Source organism: Schistosoma mansoni, chromosome 7 (assembly GCF_000237925.1).
Source record: "Schistosoma mansoni strain Puerto Rico chromosome 7, complete genome".
Taxonomy (NCBI): domain Eukaryota; kingdom Metazoa; phylum Platyhelminthes; class Trematoda; order Strigeidida; family Schistosomatidae; genus Schistosoma; species Schistosoma mansoni.
In genome coordinates this window covers 9,057,084-9,080,184 of record NC_031501.1, presented here as the reverse complement: position 1 = coordinate 9,080,184, position 23,101 = coordinate 9,057,084, and the positions used below count along the sequence as shown (strand labels likewise).

The following is a 23,101-nucleotide window of genomic DNA, read 5'->3' as shown; positions in this document are numbered from 1 at the left end:
GAAAGATCGGACTGCGAAAATTGTCGAACGAATAAAAAAACCGATAAGATATATGTTGAAAATTTGAGGTAGGGACTTCCAAAATAGCTTATAGATCCCCAGCATTTTCGACACTTGAACCTTGAAAGTAGCAGAAAGGTGGAAATTATGAAAGACGTTTTACGCTCAGAATTATTTTGATGAAAGAAAATAAAAGGATATTTGTAGAACTAACAGTGGCCCTAAATTTATAGAAACTTATGCAAAAGGTACTAGTGTTGTTAATATCTTCAACACAGAGCCTATCCCAATATAATTTTCCCTAACATTTTGGTTTAAGTCATTGGTAAATGCCATTCCTGTTTTCATAGCTGCTCAGACAACATACCAAGCTGCCTCGGGGCGGATGTTACTTTCATGGTTGGTTATCTCGTCTAGCTGTTTCTGAAATATTACCATTAATTCATGATTAGACTGAACTTTAAGGGGTTCTTTTGTTGTGGTTTTTTAAGTCCGATGAGACGCTGACAAATACATGCCCGTACTAGAGAATGACCAAAGTCTAAACATGTGTTCCAGAATTAGTGACAGTATTTTATTGACCCACTCCAAGTTTGGTTGAAGAATACTTTGTTTACAATTTGCTTTTTTATTTAGAAAAACAGTGGTACTTGACGAACTAAATAATCGTATTATACTCTCCCACAACAGTCTATTGTACAAAAATAAAACAACTAGCTTTTTAAAAAATCTTTAAATTATTCAAGTAAGATTAGAAGTCAATTTACAGAATGCAAAAGGAAAGAAATCACTCGGATTTAGACTTCGAGGGTGATGATGACTAAAATAAGAAATAAATGGATTTGAAATTGAAATAATTTACTAACCTGACAAGCATTGGTTACATCGTCTTCCGTAAGATCATTTAATTGTTCCTTTAGTGATAGGTAGAGATATAAGAAAAGGAGGGTTATGAAGTAGAACGATAGTAACATAAACAATTTAAAATCTTCAAAATTCAGTCTATTCGATGTATATGCAAGCTGACAACGTAGGAACATTGCTAGGCGAAAGCAATCTTATTCCCCTTAAAAATAAATCTGATTTTCGAAAACTTGATCTATCCTCACTTTAATTGTTCAAAACATTGCTGGAATTCTTTAGAAATTAGACCGTATTGTTCACTGAGTTAATTTAGGAACGCTGATTGTTCGCTTTCGACACAATGGTCTAATAGTCCAGTTATAGTACCAAGACTTGAACGCTAAGGGGTTGAATTATGGATGTACGTTTTTGGCCAGATCCATACTAAGACAAAACAGCTGTTGAATCCTCTGTAATTTTCACTGATTTTTAAATGGCTCGGGAACTCATGGTAAAACGTTTCTCTGGGAAAAATCACTAAGTCAAGATGAAGTTTGGACAAGTGTGGGATTCTTAAAGAAACTCAACGACATGGGTCACAACCTGACATGAGAACACATTTAAAGCGATTTTTTTCCATAACCGCCACAATGAATTTTTCGGATAAAAAATACGAGTAAGAACAGAATAAAGGTGAGTACAGAGAATCTTTGGCGAGACTATGATTTAAGGATGAACCAATGAGATTTAGAATAGCAAGTCTTGAATTTTGAGGCGAATCTCCTTCATCCGTATGACTAAATGACATGTTTGGATTACAACTGATGTCAGTCCGTGATGGAAACTCTCACACTAATCCCTAAACCTGACTTTCGACTCTAAATACTAATTCCTCCCACTGATAACCCTATTTTGACCCGAGTACATGGGCGAGTTTTTCACCAAGGTCACTAGCGTCACACGCAGACAGTCTCATTAAGTTCTTTATTCCAAAATACACTGAAGCATTTGTAACGTGATCTTAGTATTCCGGTGCATACGTAGGGCCTAATTGTCATGATTATGGTGCAAAATATATAAAAGATATAATTCTTACCGATTTCTCTGTTGTCGGCTGTGGAATGGGTTTTAATCTTGGAATAAAATAGTACACGACTGGATATAAAAGCCGATGTAGTATCCATAACAGTACCGGTATTACGATGCATGGAATACAAACCATACCTCCAATTATATTGTTGAGAGCTTACAAAGAATCCTAAAAATCAATGTTTAATAAGTGTTATATATATACATATATATATAGGAGGCTCTTTTATCAATTAGTATTGTTAGAGAGATAAAAACCACATCAATCAACGGCTATTAAATTAAATTCGCATGAAATACAATAGGCAACTAATTGCGGCGAGACTAAACTATACTGCAGTATAGTTTAGTCTCGCCATATAACGTTGATTTGATATCACAGAATCAATACTATATTTAAATATAGTATTGATTCTAGTACTTCAACTTTGAGTTAAGTGGCTGAGGTTAAAAACGACATATATGCTAGAAAATATACAAGTATAAAAACGATATGCAAGCAATTAAAAACTTACCAGGAAAATCTAAAACAGAAATTAATACACTCTGTTAGTCACAACGATGAAGTAGCGCAAAAGTCAAGAAAGCCACTTCTACGTTGTGTGCTTTCAAGGTCCAAACAGCTGGGCATTGAATACCCAATGTATTTGGTGTCTTTGTGGTAAAAAAGTTTATTTCTAAGGCCTTCAAACTTACTTTTAAGAAAGAAAATCTAGTATTTTTCGGCAGTCGGTGAACATAGTCTTATACGTAGACCGGCCTAGGTTAATCGTAAGGAGTCGGGATAAGTCGAGAGACGTGAGGAAGTTGGGTTTGGTGAATACCCTAACGTCATGAGATACTTATGTGACAAATGAATCACCATCTGAGACGGCAGTGAAGAATTCACGGTCTGATTTTTACATTAAACCAGTTTACTGAATGGCCTGTATAAGATTGTGCTAAATAATTACCATCAATTTAACTTTATTGCGTAACAGCTGTTAACCTGAATACTACTGCGGAGATAACTAGAATGGTGTTACTACTTAAGTATTATTGGGTTGACATATTATCCGATTACTTCTTACTTTAAGTCACTTTAACATGATGGCCAAACACTTACAGGTCCTTCTCTTTAATTAAAGCGAAAGTCTAACACATTTTTTATCTAGAACATTCACTTTCCTTAATTACGTATCATCAGTAAAACATCTTTCGAAATGACCTCATAAGTAATACTTTAAAGCTTTCTAGTACTCATTTATTTCCAGTATTTGCCACTCGTACAGCATCAAAGAATGTCGAAAATACTACTACATCGAGCGGTAGTTTACCTGACTGTAACAGAGAGATGGGAAGTTCTTTTCAGAAGGCCATAAGGACAATTCTAGGCCTCAGTAAATACTCTAACAAGGTGGCTAAATTTGCCCATCATGATGACTCAACCGCAACCACACGATCCTCAAAGATGAATATGTGACAACTTGGAAAATAGTTATTTAACAGTTAACGCGAAAGAACCCAGCAATGAAGAAGGCAGGAAAGATTAATTAAATTAATCGGACAATGACACTTGATCAGAATATATTCTCACTTAAACTATAAACTTCATACGAACCACTCCTCAAACGCTTTTGGCATAAGATAATTTTAATAGCTTGGTGAGAGAGTAGTGTAGCGGTCACGCACCCAGGTCACTAAGGTCATTACTAATTGAGCTTCTTTGTCAGGTTCCCCAGGAAGAAATATCCTTCCACGGTGCGGGCAACTGGGAAGTGACAACCACTCTCATAACTCTTTCAACACACGAGGTCATCTTGTTGACAGTCAAGACCGCCCCTCACCTTTTATTAATTCTTCCATCTCCACAACTAACCCTTATTTATCACCACGGTCCATCAATATTATTGATTCCCGTCCGCGAAATTTTATTCCTGGTCTCCTGAAACCAAGCTTGAAACTACATATTGCAGCTCTAGATGACCGAACCTTGTCATGTAGGATACGAGGATTCTTTAGCTAGGCCTCTGGAATCTCGCGTCATCAATGTATTTTACGGCTCTGCTATACATACACAGGATCTAAGTACGGTCATCCACTTGACCTTACCTTACTATTATGAAGAACCGACACAATTTACCCTTCAAGTACCTGGAGATCTCACTGCTACTTCCCGTGGCCTCACCGGTTTACGTAAAACACTAAGTTCGAAAGCAGAACATGTTCTTTTAAACAGTATTCTAATAAAAAGTCGCTCGTGTGCTGTCCGACTGAACGGGCCGACAGGAACTTCAAAAGATAGGGATGCACGCTGTTGCCTTTAGCTGTCTCTGCCCACGCCACCATTGGTTGTAGCTCGGAAAAAATTGAAGATGAATTTCATAGAAAGTTCCTTAAGAAAGCTAAAAGCTTTGATGTGTTAATAGTGGCGGGTAGTCTTAACGCTCAAGTAGGTAAACCAGACCGGACCGGAAGGGACTTAAGCGAATCTCACTATGATGCGGTCCAGCGAACAGATAGTGGTGACCATCTACTGAAATGATAACCATTTATTTTTAGAAAACACTAACTTTAAATATAATGAGAAACATCATCTGACGTGACGACGCTCACAACAGATTCATTGATGGACTCGAATAAATCATATTGGCATTAGTCATTGTTTGAGGACATAATAAGAGGCTACCACTACTTCTTGAGAAAATACCTAGATCATGCTCTGGTTCGAGCATGTATTTTTCTGAGCGTTACTGGGTGTAAAAGGTCACGGCAAGGCTGATGTATGGGGTAACTCGTTGCCAATCGGCGGGTTCTGAAGCCTAGATATCCTTTCTGACGTCGTTGGCCTTAAAGTGGCGTTCAACTCCATTGACTGTGAAGTTCGGCGGCACTTTTTATCATTGAAAAGCGTACCAAAGAAGTAAATTAATCGTTCAGGCTATCTACTAGAACACTATTGGTCAGGTTACAGGTCATGGAGAAATGTCTTCGGAATTATTCACTTTAAGTTGTGTTCGTCAGGGTTGTCTGTTTTTACCGTTTTTGTTTCACTTTGTCATAGATTCTTTTAGAGGTGATAGTTTCACTATCTGACTTTTCAAAGATTGATCCCCAGCCAGGGAATGCAAACATGTCCGTATGCGGTTCTCTGTCACTAAGTGTAAAATGTTATTTCAGAATTGGCTTGCATCATAGCCTGAACTAGAGATGGGAAGTGAGATAGTTCCATGGTGCATACTGTGTATTTAATACGTAATGCCAAAAGAAAGTAGCAACCCTGACAGCAGAAGTCTATGAAGATCACGTTGAATAGAAAAACAGGGACGGAAATAGAAAAGGAATTGTGAATTGGAAGAGCCATGTGAAAGACAAGTGACGGAATTTCGTAAATGAAGCATTCACTGTATGGTTCTCATGTTTTACCAAGAGATCCTGTAATTTTGTACTGAGATGTATTGGTCGTCCCCACCTGTCTTCTGGTTTACAACAGTCGGACACACTGTCCACTTCTTTTGCATCGAGTATCTTTTCGGTCTTGATGGTCCGGTGTCTGGCCAAATCTCGGCACGAATTCAGAAACCTCGACTGGTCAATAAAATAGAGACTATTTGCAGGTTAATAATATTCGGTTGAAGGAGTCTTCATAACATTGCTCACTTATTTTGGGACCACAGAGTAAAGAATGCCTGGATTAGGAATAAGGTATCGGGTAAATTTGATAAATCGACTGATGAGGTAGTAAATTTTTATCGAATTTGGTGTTTGAGACACGTGTTACGTATACCGTATCATCGTCTGTCTCGGTTGTCGATGTTTTCCAATGTTGGAGTAGATAGGAAGAAAGGGGGTCGGCCGAACTAAAACATGACCTAAGTCTTTGAAGTCACAGAGGGTTGAAATTGGTCATGGTAATAGGTGTGGGTTTGGGTCCTTGTGATTACCATGACCAATGGTTAGAGGCTTTGAATGATGTGGTTCAGAATTATTTTCAGTGGCACAGGTGTTTTATGTCTTTCTCCAAATTCCGAGATTTTAAAATGCTCATAACTCTTTTTCTTTTTGTTTCACTAACTTATGTTTTCTTGTAGAATAGGATCCTCTATGCCTAATATTTCCTGTGACTACTGGTACTGTCACTGCACCTACTATTCTAGGAATTGACCTGACAATGTCATCTCCCTTTGCTGATAAGGTATGGCAACTTGAAGTGATGTACATATGTACCAGGTTCTACGTTGTGACTGACCGATCGACCGTACGGAAGTCGACTAATTTCTCAATAGAAAATCAAATTTCAAGATGTGAATTCTCTTCATGGGATGGTATTCACGAATAACCACCTTATACACTATTTCCGAAACATCTGAGTCACTTTGATTAGGAGTGTGGGGCCTGTGAACTTTCTCAATCTACTGCTCTTCGTTGAACAAATCAACTGCCACGATTGCAAAGCCTTCAACGCCAAAAGACAACCTAGATAGAGCCATGTCTCTTCCTCTTTGGAACTTTCGCGTCTTTTGGCTGCACATATATTTAAGGTGGGTCTATTTAACTTCTTTTGAGACACCCTCGTTAATATTCCGATCTTCGTAGGAGACAGTTGGAATGATTAATGTTGCGTCAAGGTGGTTTGGCTTATCCACGTGGTTAACGACAACATCAGAGGACCTAATGATGGTCAGTAGGCTATATACGCGTGGCCGTATGAAAGCATTTCGAGAGGGAGAGTGGACTCTCACCACTCTCGGGTGCTACGGCCTGATACATGAATGAGTCCCTTCTGCTAGAAGTGTCCAGTATGTATCATTTTATTTGGAATCAGGGATCAGTTTGGAATTTCGAACTTTGAATTGCCGCAAAGTAGTACTTCCCTATCCGGGTTTTCTAGGAGCTTCTGAATTGTTACATTGTTGCCTAGGAAATATTATTCACGAGACTCGTTCAAGACATTCCTGATTAAGATAATATGACAGTACAATATATCTGAAAGTTCATTTAATTCCTAAGCAGATAAATGGCTAGCAAAACACATGGCATTTCCTAACAAAATAAAACCATATTGACAAGAGTATCATCGTACATTAATATAAGTAATTTTTCCATGGTAGAAAGTCACTCGAGAGCATTGAATTAGCAATGATATCAGATAACAAACCAATCAAATAAATCGAAAATCTCCTTCTTTAATTGCTAAGGTGTAGGCTACTCGTCCCAGAAGCTCTGTTTACAACATCCATGATCTGCTGAACACTCATCGTTGTCATAGTACTTTCTGTAGCGGGTTATCAAAATTTCGGTTTTGTGAACTTATAATAACGAGTGACTATTTTCATTAAAGGGGCTAATAAGCGTGCAGAATGAGCCAAGCAAAGTTGTTGACTGCGGTTAGTTGGTAAATAAATAATTTGTCAGTGGTCTTTTCAGTAGTAGGTCTTAAAGAATGAATGGACTGGAGTATATTATATATAAGTTTACATAAGCCCCAAAACTTTTAAAATTTTGTTTGCTGTGGTAGTAGTTATATAGCTGGCTTTGAAACCTTTCCCTTAATTCATTGTTTTTGCCAGCAGCAAATAAATTGTTATGATATTCAATATCCTAAAGTATTCATTGATATGACTGTCATCCCACAATAAATTATACATGATACCTTTAATTAAAATTAAACAGACTTTGTTCCCAAACCAGATAAGAACTCTCAGCCTATGGTTATCTCTTCAGTCCCATTCAAGTAAGGTGTTATAATGAATTCTGATATAGGCATTAAAAATTGAAGATTGGGTGGAGATAACGGGAATGTTCATATAGTTTATGCATCAGTAAAACACAATTTGTGGTACAAAATATAGTAAGGCATGAAGTGGAGTTCTTTTACACGAATCTAATGACACTGCTCACTTTTTATCGAGATTTATTCCAACGTTATGTAACTTTGTGAAGCCATATTTATTTTATAAAGCCAGTGAGAATGCGTTTAAATATATGGAGTAATCTTTTTTATAATTCTGCATCAATCAAATTTGTATCGAATAAATCAATTTTAATCAGTTCGCTGCGAATACATACCTAAAATCGGTTTCAACCTTGACATTTTTTAGACTCTATCTCCCATATAAGCCAGCTTAGACCTACTTTATGCCCAGTTTGATTATAACGCTTCGGTAAGTCGCCAACTCAGACATCCTGTGAACACTTTCTGCAATAACCATGGTTATTATTGCAAAGGCAAATACATTATCGAAAACCGATAAAAAATGACACCGATAAAATCTATGTACTAAAGATGAGTCAAATTTTTAAACGCTGAGAGGAAAGTATAAACATTTTCCCAACAAAGTAGATACATTGACATACCCGTGATTATGAGGACACTGTTTGAGCTTTCATATTACAGTAGGCCAACATTTAGGCTAAAGAAAAAGGTTTTTGGTTGCAGTTCTATTGATCACTTGTTTGCCCGCTTCGTGGATGAATAAATTGATTCAATGTTCCGGTTCCAACGAAATTAAGTGAGCCTTATCAATATTTACTTTCTCAACATATTCAGTGTGAAGATTTATTATCGTTACCTTTGGCCTGCAACATAAACGATATGCTTAATTAGTCTACTCACATAAATCACTACTTTTTCTTTTGTCACTAATTTCTCAGGCGTTCACTAAGATTCCTCAGTATGAAGAACATATCGCTGTTCAAAATCTGCCTTTTTCGGTTGATCCTATTTTATTGGAATCAGACTATCAGATTATTTTACCACCATTAGTTGCTGATAAATGCACAGTATCACAACAAAAGTGTGATTCCACTAACATACTACAACGTCTAACCTCTCGTCGAAAAGAAAAACATAAAAGCCGGTTGAGGGAGTGGTATGAAAAGCTTTCGGAAATTAGCCAAGTAAGACATTCTGCAGATGTTGTTTCTACCTATCAATAGGTTTTATTTTATTTCCTTATGTTTATTTTTCCCAATTATACTAGTTCTTATGTATTTTTATGCGAATGCTAACGGAAAATGTCTGAATCCGTGTGTGTCTGATCATCTACATTTTATCCATTACTTGTTGACATAGACCTTTACTTTACGTACATCAACGTTTTGTATTTAAAAAGTGATTGTCATCACAATTGATTGATCACTGAGTGATGACCAATGTCATGTGTGCCAAGTCCTTTTTAGTGCAGATCGAATGCTACCTATCCAGTTGTAATGTGATCACTAGTCTAAGTAACTCGACATTGTGTGCACTACGTTTTAGATAAGATGGTGGTTGGAGGTGGTCAACAGGAAACCCCGGACCTGTGTTGTGATTCTCTTCCATCACTAACTGTTATCTTAATCCAATCTTTATTTTTAATAATTTTTTTATCTTTAAAAACAATTAAAGATGTCGTTAAATGATACCCATAAAACGTTTTCCAATCACCTGGTTTTACTAAACTCAGTTTAATATTTTAGGATAAGTAATGATAATGTGTGTATTTATTTAATTATACAAAAATTTCTAGATATGTTTTTAACTTACTCTGATAACAGCAAATAAACCAGCGCTTAAGTGTAGGAAAAGATCATAAGCAGATGTGAATGTACTGCATGAAAACCATAAATAAAGTGCGCGATTGTGTACAAACCCTTTATTGCTTCACATAAACACCAAGAGTTTACATTGATACTCATCAAAAAAGAGATCATGGTTGAGAACCATAAAATCTTTCTTGTTTTTTCTTAAAATTTTGATTAGGATATTGAAAACCAAGTGAAAGAGTGTTGTGAAAATACTGCTCACTTATTAAATACTAGCTGGGAAAGACAAAATCAAATATTAAATGCAAATCTATCTGATGAAGTAAGTTATGACTTATATTTGAAATACTTTAAATGTTTTAAATATGATAGGTTGGTATTATGTGGTTGTTAACACTTGTTATATCGATTGAGTGTATGCCCTGTTAATATATATGAACGTTATCAGGCCACCCAATTGGAGAGCAGTTAATTTATTGATCGCCCAATGATACACAAAAAGTGTATGAGCAGTCTTGAGTGCTTGTCAGTTCTGCTTTCTGCCTAGCCCAGCCAGTTAAGTTCAGAACACCAATAACAGCCTCTGCAATATGAATCATTATTCAGAAACATACTGAATTTATATACCAATTAAACTGACCATATCGTATCATAAAATAGAAAATAACATTTGTACAAGATTTGGTCAAATGTGGCTGTGATTAGGGGGAACAGTAATCAATAGACTGGGTTTAACTCAAGAATGGTAAATCGTACAGTAGTAGTTCATAGGTCAAAATAAAGCTTATGATAAGAGAAACACGAATACGAATAGTTTAGTTACTTAACAATTATACAATAGGAAATATACATATCATATTGGTCCATAAATAGTCATCAAAGTTACCATTCATTATTCTCCACGGGATATAACAACACTATTTGGTTCCTGTTTAGTAAACATCATTTTATCTCCAATAGTCCTGAATAATGTTTATGTTCTGTAGATTATATGTTGATGTATATATTTATCGAAGCAAATTTACATGTGAATTTATAAGAACTCGGAAAGGCAGTTATTTACGATGCACCAGAAACAGATAATCTACAAGGTTTTCTGAATATGTTTATCAAAACTTGTGTTCTAGATGCCACTCCTTATCTTCAGGTCAAGTTAGGCTGAACTTACGGTATGTTTGCTTCCAAGAATTGTCCAGACTTGAAATAGTTGCCCTATTTGTAGGGAAAAACTGATTTTTTTTTATCAAATAGTTGGTATAAAGTTGTGATTTTATAGAATTATCATCTCGGAAATCTTACGTAGTAACATATTTACTTAAGAGCCACTGAAACCAAACAACAAGATATATCTGAAACTAAAGCTTTGTTATGGAAAGCAAATTAACCGTTGTAAATTTACGAATCTCTAACTTTCATAGTTGAGATCATGAGTCAGTTGAAGCTAGTCTGAAGCCAGCATTTAATTATAAAATTACTATAATGTCCACAAAACTCTACTTCAGATAATAAACATATTCTCACTAGTGATTGGCTTCAAGAGGTATTTCCTGGAGTTCTAGTGAGAAACAGTGACCAGTGGAGTTCAACAGGGTCTGTTGTGAGATAGTAACTCACTGAAGACAATTGGAGAACGGTTGCTCAACTTCGTGGGTTGGTTGAAGTTAGACATTAACACTGTTGGATGCCGGCGGGCTCAGTGGTCTATCGATTAAGTGCTCTGGCGCGAGACTGGTAGGTCCTGGGTTCGAATCTCGCGAGGCAAGGTCGTGGATGCGCACTGCCACCGAGGAGTCCCACAATAAGACGAAACAGCCGTCCATTGATTTCAGGCTTTTCATGGTGATTTAGCTTCAACTGAGTCATGATTTCAACTTTAAAAATACAAGGTATTTACATATTCACTTAAACGTGATTGAGTTATCCCGTTGTTGATATTCTTGAATGAGTGTTAGTCAGTCTTAATTGAGCATATGTGCACTGTGTGTTAATTACCTTGTTATAACTATTTAGCTTAAATAACTTAAGCACCTTGTTTTGGAAGTGATGTGTGACTAATCAAAGTAAGGTTCAATCGAACGCTAAGCATGGACAGATTACTAACCATTTAATATGTGATCCTTTTCCAATTATTAGTTTCTACCCTGGATTTATTGGGTTCAGTCTGCTTGTAATTATGTTGAGTAAAGTATTATCTAGTCTATACTCTAGTTTTCTACTTTTGATCGTGAGTCGTGTATCCTGTATGATATGATTCAGTCTGTGTATACCGTATCAACCGAGTATCCAGCCTAGCGATAGGAAAATTTCAGATCCGAGTCCTATAATCATATTACTGTAATACACCATCAAAATGGGAAAATGTTTTAATTCTATTGTTATATCAGGAAGAAAGTGAGTCTTTTAGACTGAACAAAACTCAAACTATTAGCATACATAATAAAGATCAATTGGCAAACGAAGTATTAGAATAATCATGGAAAATCGAAAGTTAGCAGAAGGATCTGTATATCCATGTTAATCTTGTCTGAACCAACAACCAATGAGAACTGTGAAGGAGATCAAGATCAATGAATAAAAAAATGAGATTATGAAGAGATAGATGGAAGATAGTGAATTTAATCCAGAATTAAATAAATAACTGAAGATAGGTAATCAAGACTAGTCCACCATAAAAGTGACAGTAAAATTAAAAAAAACGTCCAGAAAGAATTATTTCAATTGAAGGAGTTCCTCTGACTTTTGCAGAGAACAATGAAGAGAGCTATAGCATGATTGCGACCGACTTGAGTTTTGCATTGTGTTTGACAACGCCCCAAACTAGTGTTTTGTATTGTCTTTTGGAGCCTAACCAGAAAGTCTTAATGAACCAGTAGATGTTATTCCAATGTAACTTTCTTTCATACCCCGTAGCTATGTCATAAACTAACTACCTCTCCACTTTTTCCACTCAGTCATTTATGTAGATCAGCCTAGAAACAAAATTTTACATTCAAAGCTAGAGAACCAAATTCCTGTTTCAACTTGTCATTTTAAGCCTCTTCATGTCATTTTACGATGTACACTTAGAAGGGAAATTGTTTCATTTTCTTAACTCACATTCTATATTTCATTTTGGAATGATGGTGAAAATTTGTACTTCAGCTGGTTACTTCTAGTAGTACTTTATCATCTAATTTGAATACCTTCCTCTGTGAAAACGTTCATCGTTGTACTGCATAACGTTATTAGCGTCTATGGACTAATTTAACGCTTATGGAATAATTTTAAAAGGTTCACTTCTGAACAAGTATGATCATCTCTATTGGGTTGACGTCTGACGAAATCTCTTCACGGATTCAAAAAGCTTGTTTAACTTTTGCCAACTTACGTCACCTATGGAGAAAGCAAGATATCCGTCTATCAATTGAGGAATGAGTATACTGAGTAGCAGTTCGTTCTGTTCTACTTCACGGCTGCGAAACGTGGCCATTAAGGATAGAAGATACTCGTAAGTTACTAGTATTTGATCACAGATGTCTTAGAAATATTGCTCGCATATGCTGGGATCACCTGGTAAGTAATAGTGAGGTTAGACACAGGGTTTTAGGGAATGATGGTAAATCATTTGATGAGGTCATGATTCTTCATCGACTGAGAGGGTTGAACCACTTGTTACGTATGTCTAAACACTGATTACCACGACGCGCAATGATAACTATTGTTGGGGATGGTTGGAAGAAAGTTAGGAGCGGCCAAACCAAAACGTGGCATCAGTCATTGAAGTCATTAACTTCTAGCCTAAGTCATGTTGGTAGATACAGACTACTTGTTTGGAGTCAGCGCGACTATTGTAACCAATGGTTGGAGACTGTGTGTCACATAGCTCGGAACTGATCACAATGGGGTAGGTGTATACACTCTTTATCTTCCCTTACACTGTGAGATGAAAATTACTTTATATCTTTTTCTACAAACTAACTCTTTCTTCCTGTATCATATGCTTATATGAAATGCCTTTTTTACCGCTTTTGAAGTAACTACTTCTATGAATATGGTGTTCATCTTGTTGTGCTAACGAGGTGTGGCAAATTGGACCTATGCCCGATCCTACGTTGTAGCTGACTGATTGACTGACTGAAGCAACAATGAAATCAGTAACAGCATTAGCTCTTCAATTTTAAACCCTTTAATTAGAATAGCGTAACAACTTATCAAATAAGTTCCATATGCATTTCTTAGTGAAATATACTTTGTACCAAAAAGAAAACCAATGACTGCAGTTTCCCTTACATTACATTTGAGTTAGTACATTTGGACAGTTTATTACATCTATTATTACTATTACTATAGTGGTGAATGAGATAGCGAGTAAGGAGAATCGAGTGTATTTAGCTCAACATTACAGACTATCTCACTAAATTCTGATAACTATACAGTAAACAGTTAATTTGCAGACTATCAATCCATTGTCTCATTCTTAACTGTTCAGTTCATCGTCTCTGATTTCATTGTTCATTCATTTACGTACCAATTGCGTTCCGTTCCGGTTCTTTCCTTATCGATCTTCTACTGAAATACATTCTATGTCTGACCATCACCATATACTACTTATATGGATATAAGTAGACCACACAACACTATTATTATTATTATTGTGGATTTTATATTTCAGCATTTGTTGGACTCGGAGATATCTGATTTAGACAGTAAATGGAATCAAGTTGATAATGAATATATTCAACGTAGAAATGAAATTAATAGTTTGGAAAATCAATTATATATACTTGAATATAAACGTATTAATCAAGTTGAGTGAGAAATAATAATTTTTTAATAATGATATATTTTACTACTATATATATTTCTTTCAGTAGTATATTCTTGAGCCACCAAGAAAAACCTGGAAGCACTGGACGGCCGTTTCGTTCTATTGTGGGACTCTTCGTTAGCAGTGCGTATCCATGATCCCGCCTCACGAGATTCGAATCCAGGATTTATCAGTCTCTTTTTAACTTTATTATAAAGTGATGACTTAATTAAACATATCTGTAAACCAATAAGTTACAGCTTTCGATTACAATTCATTAACTATAGTTTGAACAGATTGATAATGTGTCAGAAAGAGAAGAGATAGGGAAATTTGTAAACTTGAGAATCAGTTTATATAATCGTCTACCCATAGTCGATGTTTACTTGACGGTTAGCTGGTTCATGACATTTTTCTGAATGTCTTTGGTGAATAACACACAGAATAGATGGAATGTGGTTAACAGTGGAATCCAAGACAAGTGGTTCCTCCTACTTGGGACTTATCATCTGGATCTACCTTCGTCTTGGTGAATTGATGCACCCTCCGAGACTTGAACCCAGTGTCTTTCTCCTCAAACGACCCTTTGCACAAATAAGTGACTGTTTGGAATCAGTAACTGAGTGAATAACTTGTTAAGGTTTAAAGTGGAAGGAACTTGGTTCGTGTCCTGGATTGAACATCAACTCGCTCTGGGATGAAGGTTGATCCAGCTGTAAAATCCCATATAGGACGAAATAACGCATTTTCTTGATTTCACTGTTGACCACATCCCATCTATTCTACATAAATTTGTGTCATAACAGTTATACCGAGGCGATCCGTACAGGATGCAGATATTCCAACTGATAACGATTAAATTCCAGTCAAAATATAAACAAATGGATAATCAGAACCAGTATAAATGAAACTAATTTACCAATAGCTGTATTATTCAGCCTCATACCAACAATGCCACAGTGTTATGGCAAAGATGTTTGAGCGAATATACTATGATACGATGTGGCTGAATGATAACTACACACAACACCAGATTATTGACTCGAATTCCGGAATAAACGGAAATCAAAGACGGATTCGTTAATCGAAAGAGAAGGCTTTCTTACCTGATAACATAACATATTGATATACAATCTATTAACAGAAAAATGAAAATGAATTGATGTTACAGGCTATTGTAGGTCATTTGCTCACCGATGAATTAAGACCAGACTGCCCTCGTACGGCCACGAGTAGGGAGAGTCCGCTCTCCCTCTCCAAATGCTCTCACATGGACACGCGTATATAGCATCTGTTAGGGAAGTCCTACTCACTGCCTTCTCGTGGCATTACTGTTGTTTACGAAATTGAGAGGACGATAAGCGAATGTCCGGCGCTTTAACCGGGTTCGAGGACACGGAAAGTCCATCTAGGGGAGTTGGAAAACCCTGATTCCCAACCAATGGTGTATATGGGCTGACTCCAGTATCCTGAAGGAACAAATGGCATATGAATCAATCGTTGGTCACCGGCTACCATGGGAGTGCATCTCCTCACGATGCTCCACTGCCTTATGGATCAGATCTTTAGGTCAAAGGCTCCGGTTGTGGCCCCCTAAGAAAACCACCTGTTTTGGTTTGGGCACCTGGGTGGTATCATAGCCCTTATACAAATCTCATTTGATTTGTGTGGCGCATATATATCTGGTGCCCGTTTGTACCAATATTCATGTGTTTAAATGAATAAATAAGACTATTAGACTTAATTCTTACTCATTATATAACCTCTTCTTCAGTAAATAAATAGTTAATAAGTAATAATCAAAGTAGGACCTGAAATGTATGTTCGCTAGTCCTAGTTACCACACTTTATTAGCACAGCGACAAGAGATTGATAAGATAAATCTCAGAGTAGTAGAAGTAGTAATAGTATCAGTAGTAGTAGTAGTAGTAGTAGAAAAAAGCAGATATAGATATGATTTGGGAAAAATGGATTCGTAAAGACAATTTCGATATCCAGGTTTTGAGAAAACACGAAGAGTTGATAGAGAAGATTTGTGGCTCAGGTACCTGAAGTATGTGCTTATGACGTCACCCGGAATAGCGATGACAGTTCCACGACCAAACTATCCAGCTCAGAGAACAAAACTCCATCAAGATGAATGGTGAATGTATCAGCTCCCTTGTGACTGTTTCTGAAGATAACATCCAGGTTTCAAACCATCAGTTACTATAATCAGGCCGACTCCAAACAGATGGTGAACGGCTGAGAACTGTTTGATGTAAAACTGAGTGACATGTCAATGAATCAACAGTTTGTTATTTTTGAACCAAAAAACAATACATTTATCCTGTATATTCTAGCGAGAAGCCATGACCAGTGGAGTACAATCCGTGTTGGGTGTGAGGCAGTTATCTACTGCAGGCAGTGGGTGAAGGGATTTTCAAGACCATGGGTTGATTGAAGTTAGATATTAACACTACTTTATGCTGTCTAGATGGTGTAAGCGTCAGGCATGCACACACGAGACTAAAGGTAATGCGTTCGATTCCCTGTGACGAGGCCATGTATGAGCACCACTGAGAAGTCCTATACTAGGACGAAACGGCCTTTAAGAGCTTTCAGCTTTTCTATGGGAGTTTAGCCAAGATCAGTTCATAAAACTAAATATTTAGAAGTTATTTAATTGAGATTTCAATAAAACATGATGTGAACAATTTAACATCATAAAAACAATTCTAACTACTTTTTCCACTATGAATTCAATAGAATAACTGACCACCATTGAAAAGCTGAAAGCACTGGAAGCTCTAGTATGGGACTCCTTAATAATACTCATCCACGATCCCACACCAAAGGGACTCTTACTCATGACCTCCGGTCTCACACCTGAAAGCTTGACCTCTAGACCAGTGAGCTAGCATTCAACCGTATTAATGTCTAACTTTAACCGATCCATTATCTTTCACAATCCATCATCCATTGTCTTCTGAGGGTAATTGTTTCACACTCCATGCGTTTTGTAAATGAAGTATTTGCTGTATAGTTCTCAGATTTTACCACTGATGTTCTATCATCAAATACATTCGATTGTCTCCACTTGTGTTCTCATTCACAACAATATCAATACCGAATATCAATATATCTTAGTAAATTTCTATACTTACTTTTTCTGGTTAGCATTTTCTAGCTAGTTAGTTTTTCTACGGGATGGGATTGCTAACTCTATGCCCAATCCTCCTCCTTTACCCAGGCCTCGGACCGGCAGTAGCCCCCGGAGGAGCTACAGGCGGAGTTAAATTTCTATACATCTAGTTAACTCCTTCAATGTTCTTTCTTCTTTTCTTCTTTTTGATTTAGATAAAACAAGAATTTCATGAATTGACTGATTATTTAAGTAAATATTCCCATTTAACACCGAATGAATTACAAATTGCATTACAGAAAGAAATATTTGTAAGTTTATTGTTCTTGATTACGTAATAAGTACACCGTTGAAAACTTGTATGTAATATGGTGTAAGAGTTTGAATCTAATTGAAGATTATGTCAATTTCTATAGAAATGATCATATACTTTGTTGATCATGATCTATAAAGGTAGAATATCAATAGTTATGAATATGGTTTAAGTATATGTATATAGTTTATAGTTGAATTTATGAGTTAATTGGAGCTAGAACACCATGGAAAATCCGGAAGCATTGGATGGACGTTTCGTCCTATTGTGGGATTCCTCAGCAGTGCACATCCACGATCTCGCCTCGCGAAATATCGAACCCAGGACCTATCAGTCTCACACTGACTTGGTCGGCATCCAACTGTGTTAATGTTTAACTTCAAACGATCCACGAAATTGAGCGACACATCTACTAATGTCTTCAGTGAGTTTCTATCTCACAACAGACCTGGTTGAACTCCACTGGTCTCTGCTTCTCACTAGAAATTCAGGAAGTACCTCTTGAAGCCAGTCACTAGTGAGCATATGACTAGTATCAGAAGGGGGGTTTGTGGAGATTTTAGTAATTTTATAGTTGAATTCATTAGTCAATTGAAGATAGAACACCATGGAAAATATGAAAGCACTGGACGGCCGTTTCGTCCTATTGTGAGACATGTATATATGTTATTTATTTATTTAGACACAAATATTGGTACAAGGGGGCACCAGATATATATGCGCCACATAAAACAATGAGAATGGAAAGAGAAGAGGGGGAAGATGCATATATATATAACCGGGAGAGGCCAGGTTTCACAAGCATAGAGCAAAACTGCTCTCACCAACGCGTTGTAGATCCGACCTTTTACAGCCAGACGCCAAAGATGGCCCAGATTGGCCCTGAAACATTTGAGAGTGGGGAGAGTCCGCTCTCCCTCTCGAAATGCTCTTACATGGCTACGCGTATATAGCCTCCGCCAAGGAAGTACTACTCACTGACTTCTCGTGGCATTACTGTTGTTTACGGAATTGAGAGGACGAAAAGTGAATGTCCAGTGCTTTTACCAGGTTGGTGGACACGGAAAGTTCACCTGGGGGAGTTGAAACACCCTCATTCCAAACCAATGGTACACATGGGCTGACTCCAGTATCCTGAGGGAACAAATAGCGTATGATTGAATCATTGGTCATCGGCTACCATGGAACTACATCTCCTCACGATGCTCCACTGCCTTGTGGACTAGACCTTCAGGTCAAGGCTCGGGTTGTGGCTCCCTAAGAAAACCACCTGCTTCAGTCTGGGCACCCGGGTAGTATCACTGCCCTCGCACAAATAAATGAAATGACGCTTTCTACTGACAATGCTATATATGTTAACTGATTTCTCGTACAAGAATCAATTCCGATATTGTAGTTTTAATCTAAATGATCGAAAGAATGAATAACGTGTAAAGGTATTTAGCCTACAACTGTATAAATGTTTAATAATAAATTTAATCGTTTTTACTTATGGATTCAGTATTTTATAGATAATCGTGTGATTCTATCAGTCTTGGATTGTAGAGATTTCAATGAGTTTCAGTGAAATCATGAATCGATCAGTGTTAGGCCACATTTAGAAACCTAGAAGCACTAGATGGCCGTTTCTTCCCAGTCTCTTTAGCAGTGCACATCCACGATCCCTTATCAGAGGGACTCGAATCCAGAACCTTCGGTCTCGCGCACGAACGCTTAACCTCCAGACCATTGAGTCGGTATACAACGACGTTAATGTCTAGCTTGAAATGCATTCGTGTGTCAGAGAAAAAGTCCCTAATTCGAGTTCTGTATGTGATTTTGCTTGAAAAAGATTATCTGATTACACTGACAAGTTATTCTGCCTTCTGACATTTATTTATTTATGAGCCCCTGGGTTGTTAATTTCAAATTTGGTAAATGATTATCACTCACCTAGAATTCACATTGGACTGACTTGATGTGTATGAAATCACGGAACGAGAACAGTATAGTTCTCAGATTTTACGAAAGGATTCTATCATTTCGTATTCAAATACATTTGATTGTCCCCATTTGTGTTCCCATTCACTACAGTACCATTTTGTTTTATTCTACTTATTCAGTTTTGAATATCAAATTTTCCCATACAATTCATCTTCTTAATGTGTTAGTGACCGAATATTGTATAGTAGCTCCCATTATTGATTATATTAAAGTAGTTCAACCATTTCTGTATTTTCAATCAAACTGGGTTCGTATCAAAATTTAATAGTACAAAAAATAAGGGTATTTATAGGATCAAAATGTGTCTAAACATTCACTTGACTCGTGAAAGGTTTTATAAGGAGTTTTCTCTTAACAATTAAACTTGTTCGAGTTCTACATTCAAAATCAAGGATATGCACAAATGTGGAGTCTCATTACTTACTTACTTACGCCTGTTACTCCCAATGGAGCATAGGCCGCTGACCAGCATTCTCCAACCCACTCTGTCCTGGGACTTCTTTTCTAGTTCTATCCACTTTTTGTTCATTCTCTTCATGTCTGTCTCTATTTCTCGATGTAACGTGTTCTTTGGTCTTCTTCTTCTCCTTTTGCCTTCAGGATTTCATGTCAGAACTTGTCTTGTGACGCAGTGGGGTGATTTCCTCAAAGTGTGCCCAATCCACTTCCAGCGCTTCTTCCTGATTTCTTCCTCCACTGGAATCTGGTTTGTTCTCTCCCACAGTAGAATGTTGCTGATAGTGTCTGGTCAACGGATCCGAAGTATTTTGCGTAGACAACTGTTAATAAACACTTGTATGTTCTGGATGATGGCTTTCGTAGTTCTCCAGGTTTCCGCTCCATAAAGTAGAACTGTCTTGACATTTGTATTGAAAATTCTGACTTTGATGTTGGTTGACAGTTGTTTTGAGTTCCAGATACTTTTCAGTTGTAAGTATGCTGCTCCGGAGGAAGAAGCGCTGGAAGTGGATAGGAGTCTCATACTAGGACATGAAAGTCATCCGGTACTTCCAGATTTTCCATGGTAATCTTACTGGTTAGCGTTTTTTTAGCGAGTTAGTTTTTCTACGGGATGGGGTAGCTAACCCAATACCAAACCCTCCTCCTTTACCTGGGCTTGGGACCGGCAGTAACTCTAGAAGAACTACAGGAGGAGTTCCATGGTGATCTAACTCAGATCGATTCATGAATTCAATCATTAAAGTACATTAATATTGTTAACTGTCATTAATTCAATTTTTAAATGATGAACTACCTAGACAATTGATATTGAATTATTGGAAAATCGTCGTGAATTATCAAATTTAATTAAAAATCTTCATCTTGGTGAATTAATGCATCAACGTTTTACTAATCTAACATGGTCGGAACAACGTAATCATTGGCAAATAATAAATATCAATGAAGCTGTACAAAAATTTCGGTAAAAATGAATATATTTACTGAGTATTGTTTGTTTGAATCTTCCCATTGATGTTTAGGACTGCAACTGGTCAGTCTCTTATTGGCCATATGTGCATACTGTACATATTGCCTCGATTTAGCCTTAATTCACAAGCATTATAAGCAAAGATGGATAGTGGCTAGCAGTGGAATCCAGTTTGACGCGCGTTTCGTCCTATTTGGAACTCGTCAGATGGATGTGCCTACGTCTCAGAGTTGATGTTCACTCTGGGACTCGAACCCAGTATCTTTCACTTCAAACGCCATCACGTTATCCACTCAGCTACTGAGTCCTGATATCCACTAGCTTTTTCAATGGGGTGAAGTTTAAATTCACTTAATATCGCGTCCTGGATTCCACTGCTAGCCACTATCCATCTTTGCACTATAATATTTATAGTCAGATAAAAATAAATGACAGATATGTGATGAATAGGATAAGAAGTGTACACACACGCTCATATAAAAAACAGTCAAGGTTAATAAGTGAATAATTAACAAGGTCAAAACGGGACTCAAAATGGATAGGTAAATTGACTTGTCCAAAAGCTAGAATAAGGGTATATGGGCTTAACATATCAACCGACACTACAAAGTAATGATATTTTTTATCAGAAGGGGTATTGTGGATATTATAGTGTTTTTAATAGTTGAGATCATGAATCAATTGAAGATAGATCACCATTGCAAACGGATGGGTCTTGGGTTCGAATCTCGCGATGCGGAATCGTGAATGCGCACTGCTGAGGAGTCCCATGATAGAACGAAACGGCCGTTTAGTGCTTTCAAGTTTTCCATGGTGATTTAGCTTCAATTGATCCATGATTTCAACTATTATTATGATATTTTTGTTTTGGAAAAACAATAAAAGCTTCGTGATCAAATCATTCTACTCAGTGAAGAACAGAATACCCTTTCACGGTTTTTTTGTGTTTTTCCAGAGCTTGATATTCAGGACATTTTTTAAAAGCCTTTTTCATGGTACATTAGTTCCTTAAGCGGATCCCTATATGGATTGGCTATAGTTTTTGTTGTAGGTTTTTTCTCTGAGCTGGATGGTCTGGTCGTGGAGCTTTCATCGTCCTACTGAACGACATCATCAGCACAAACTTCGGGTAGAAGTGAAGTGTTTGAATTTCTCCACATGTGATTCACAGCTTTTCCTGTGCACCTCGATGTTGATTGGTTCTTATTGCCCTTAAATCTGTCATTGTTTATTTCTTTGTTTTGGGTTGTATCTCCTATTGGTCTATAGTTAAAGATTGATTATATGTCGAATGGTAGTTAAATCTAGAAGATACATTTCATTCAATTTGGGACTTTAACAAATTAGTTGATATAATTTTGGATCTTGATCTATCGAGATGGTTGAGACTATGTATTATGTATGTTTAACAATAGCCTACCTAGAAGAACTACTCTGGTTGGAGTAAGCAAATACTGAAGGAAAACTAGGAGCGGCTAAGTAGAAATACGGCACCATTGATTGTTCTTCCGACTTAATATTGGTAGATGCAGCCTATCAGTTTAGGGTCTGTACGATTATTGTGACAAATGATTGGATAACCTCAGGTGACATATCTTAAGATTTAAGGTACTTTAGGCTCGATGTATGGCCGGGTCATCGACTCATACTGTTGAGGTTTCTCATACTAGGATGAAAGAGTGATACAGTGTTGTTCAATTTGTGATGAATACTATCCACAAATAATGAGTAGTATTATTATCATTACTATTTATAGGATTTGTCTTAATGATGAAAAATTCCGATATCCTAATGATGTAAAAATAAAGATAAATGATTTAACAACATGCTTAAATGGATTTGAAAAGCAAAAGGACAATTTGATCCATGAATTATGGTAAGTATCTTATTGAGCAGATTTTTTTTTAAAATATTTGGTTACAGGTTAAAATCATTCATTATTTCATCTTTAAATTTTCATAGTTGAGATCATGAGTCAGTTGAAGCTAGAACACCATGGAAAACCTGGAAGCACTAGACGGCCGTTTC

At 36.9% G+C, this 23,101-nt stretch overlaps 1 protein-coding gene and 1 non-coding gene across 2 annotated transcripts in view; one reads left to right on the top strand and one right to left on the bottom strand.

Annotated features, from left to right (window-relative positions):
• Positions 1-7,271: 7,271 nt before the first annotated feature.
• Smp_139350 (putative nuclease sbcCD subunit C) overlaps positions 7,272-23,101 on the top strand; it is a gene marked incomplete at both ends in the record, with an annotated part of 81,825 nt that continues 65,995 nt past the window's right edge. The window contains 5 exons of the mRNA XM_018798785.1: positions 7,272-7,298; positions 8,566-8,811; positions 9,656-9,760; positions 17,564-17,659; positions 20,904-21,018. Coding sequence (XP_018653693.1) covers positions 7,272-7,298; positions 8,566-8,811; positions 9,656-9,760; positions 17,564-17,659; positions 20,904-21,018 — 589 coding nt within the window. The remainder of the gene's footprint in view (positions 7,299-8,565; positions 8,812-9,655; positions 9,761-17,563; positions 17,660-20,903; positions 21,019-23,101) is intronic.
• On the bottom strand, positions 21,310-21,376 carry Smp_tRNA_01589_Gln_TTG.1.1. The gene has a single exon. It is a non-coding gene (tRNA).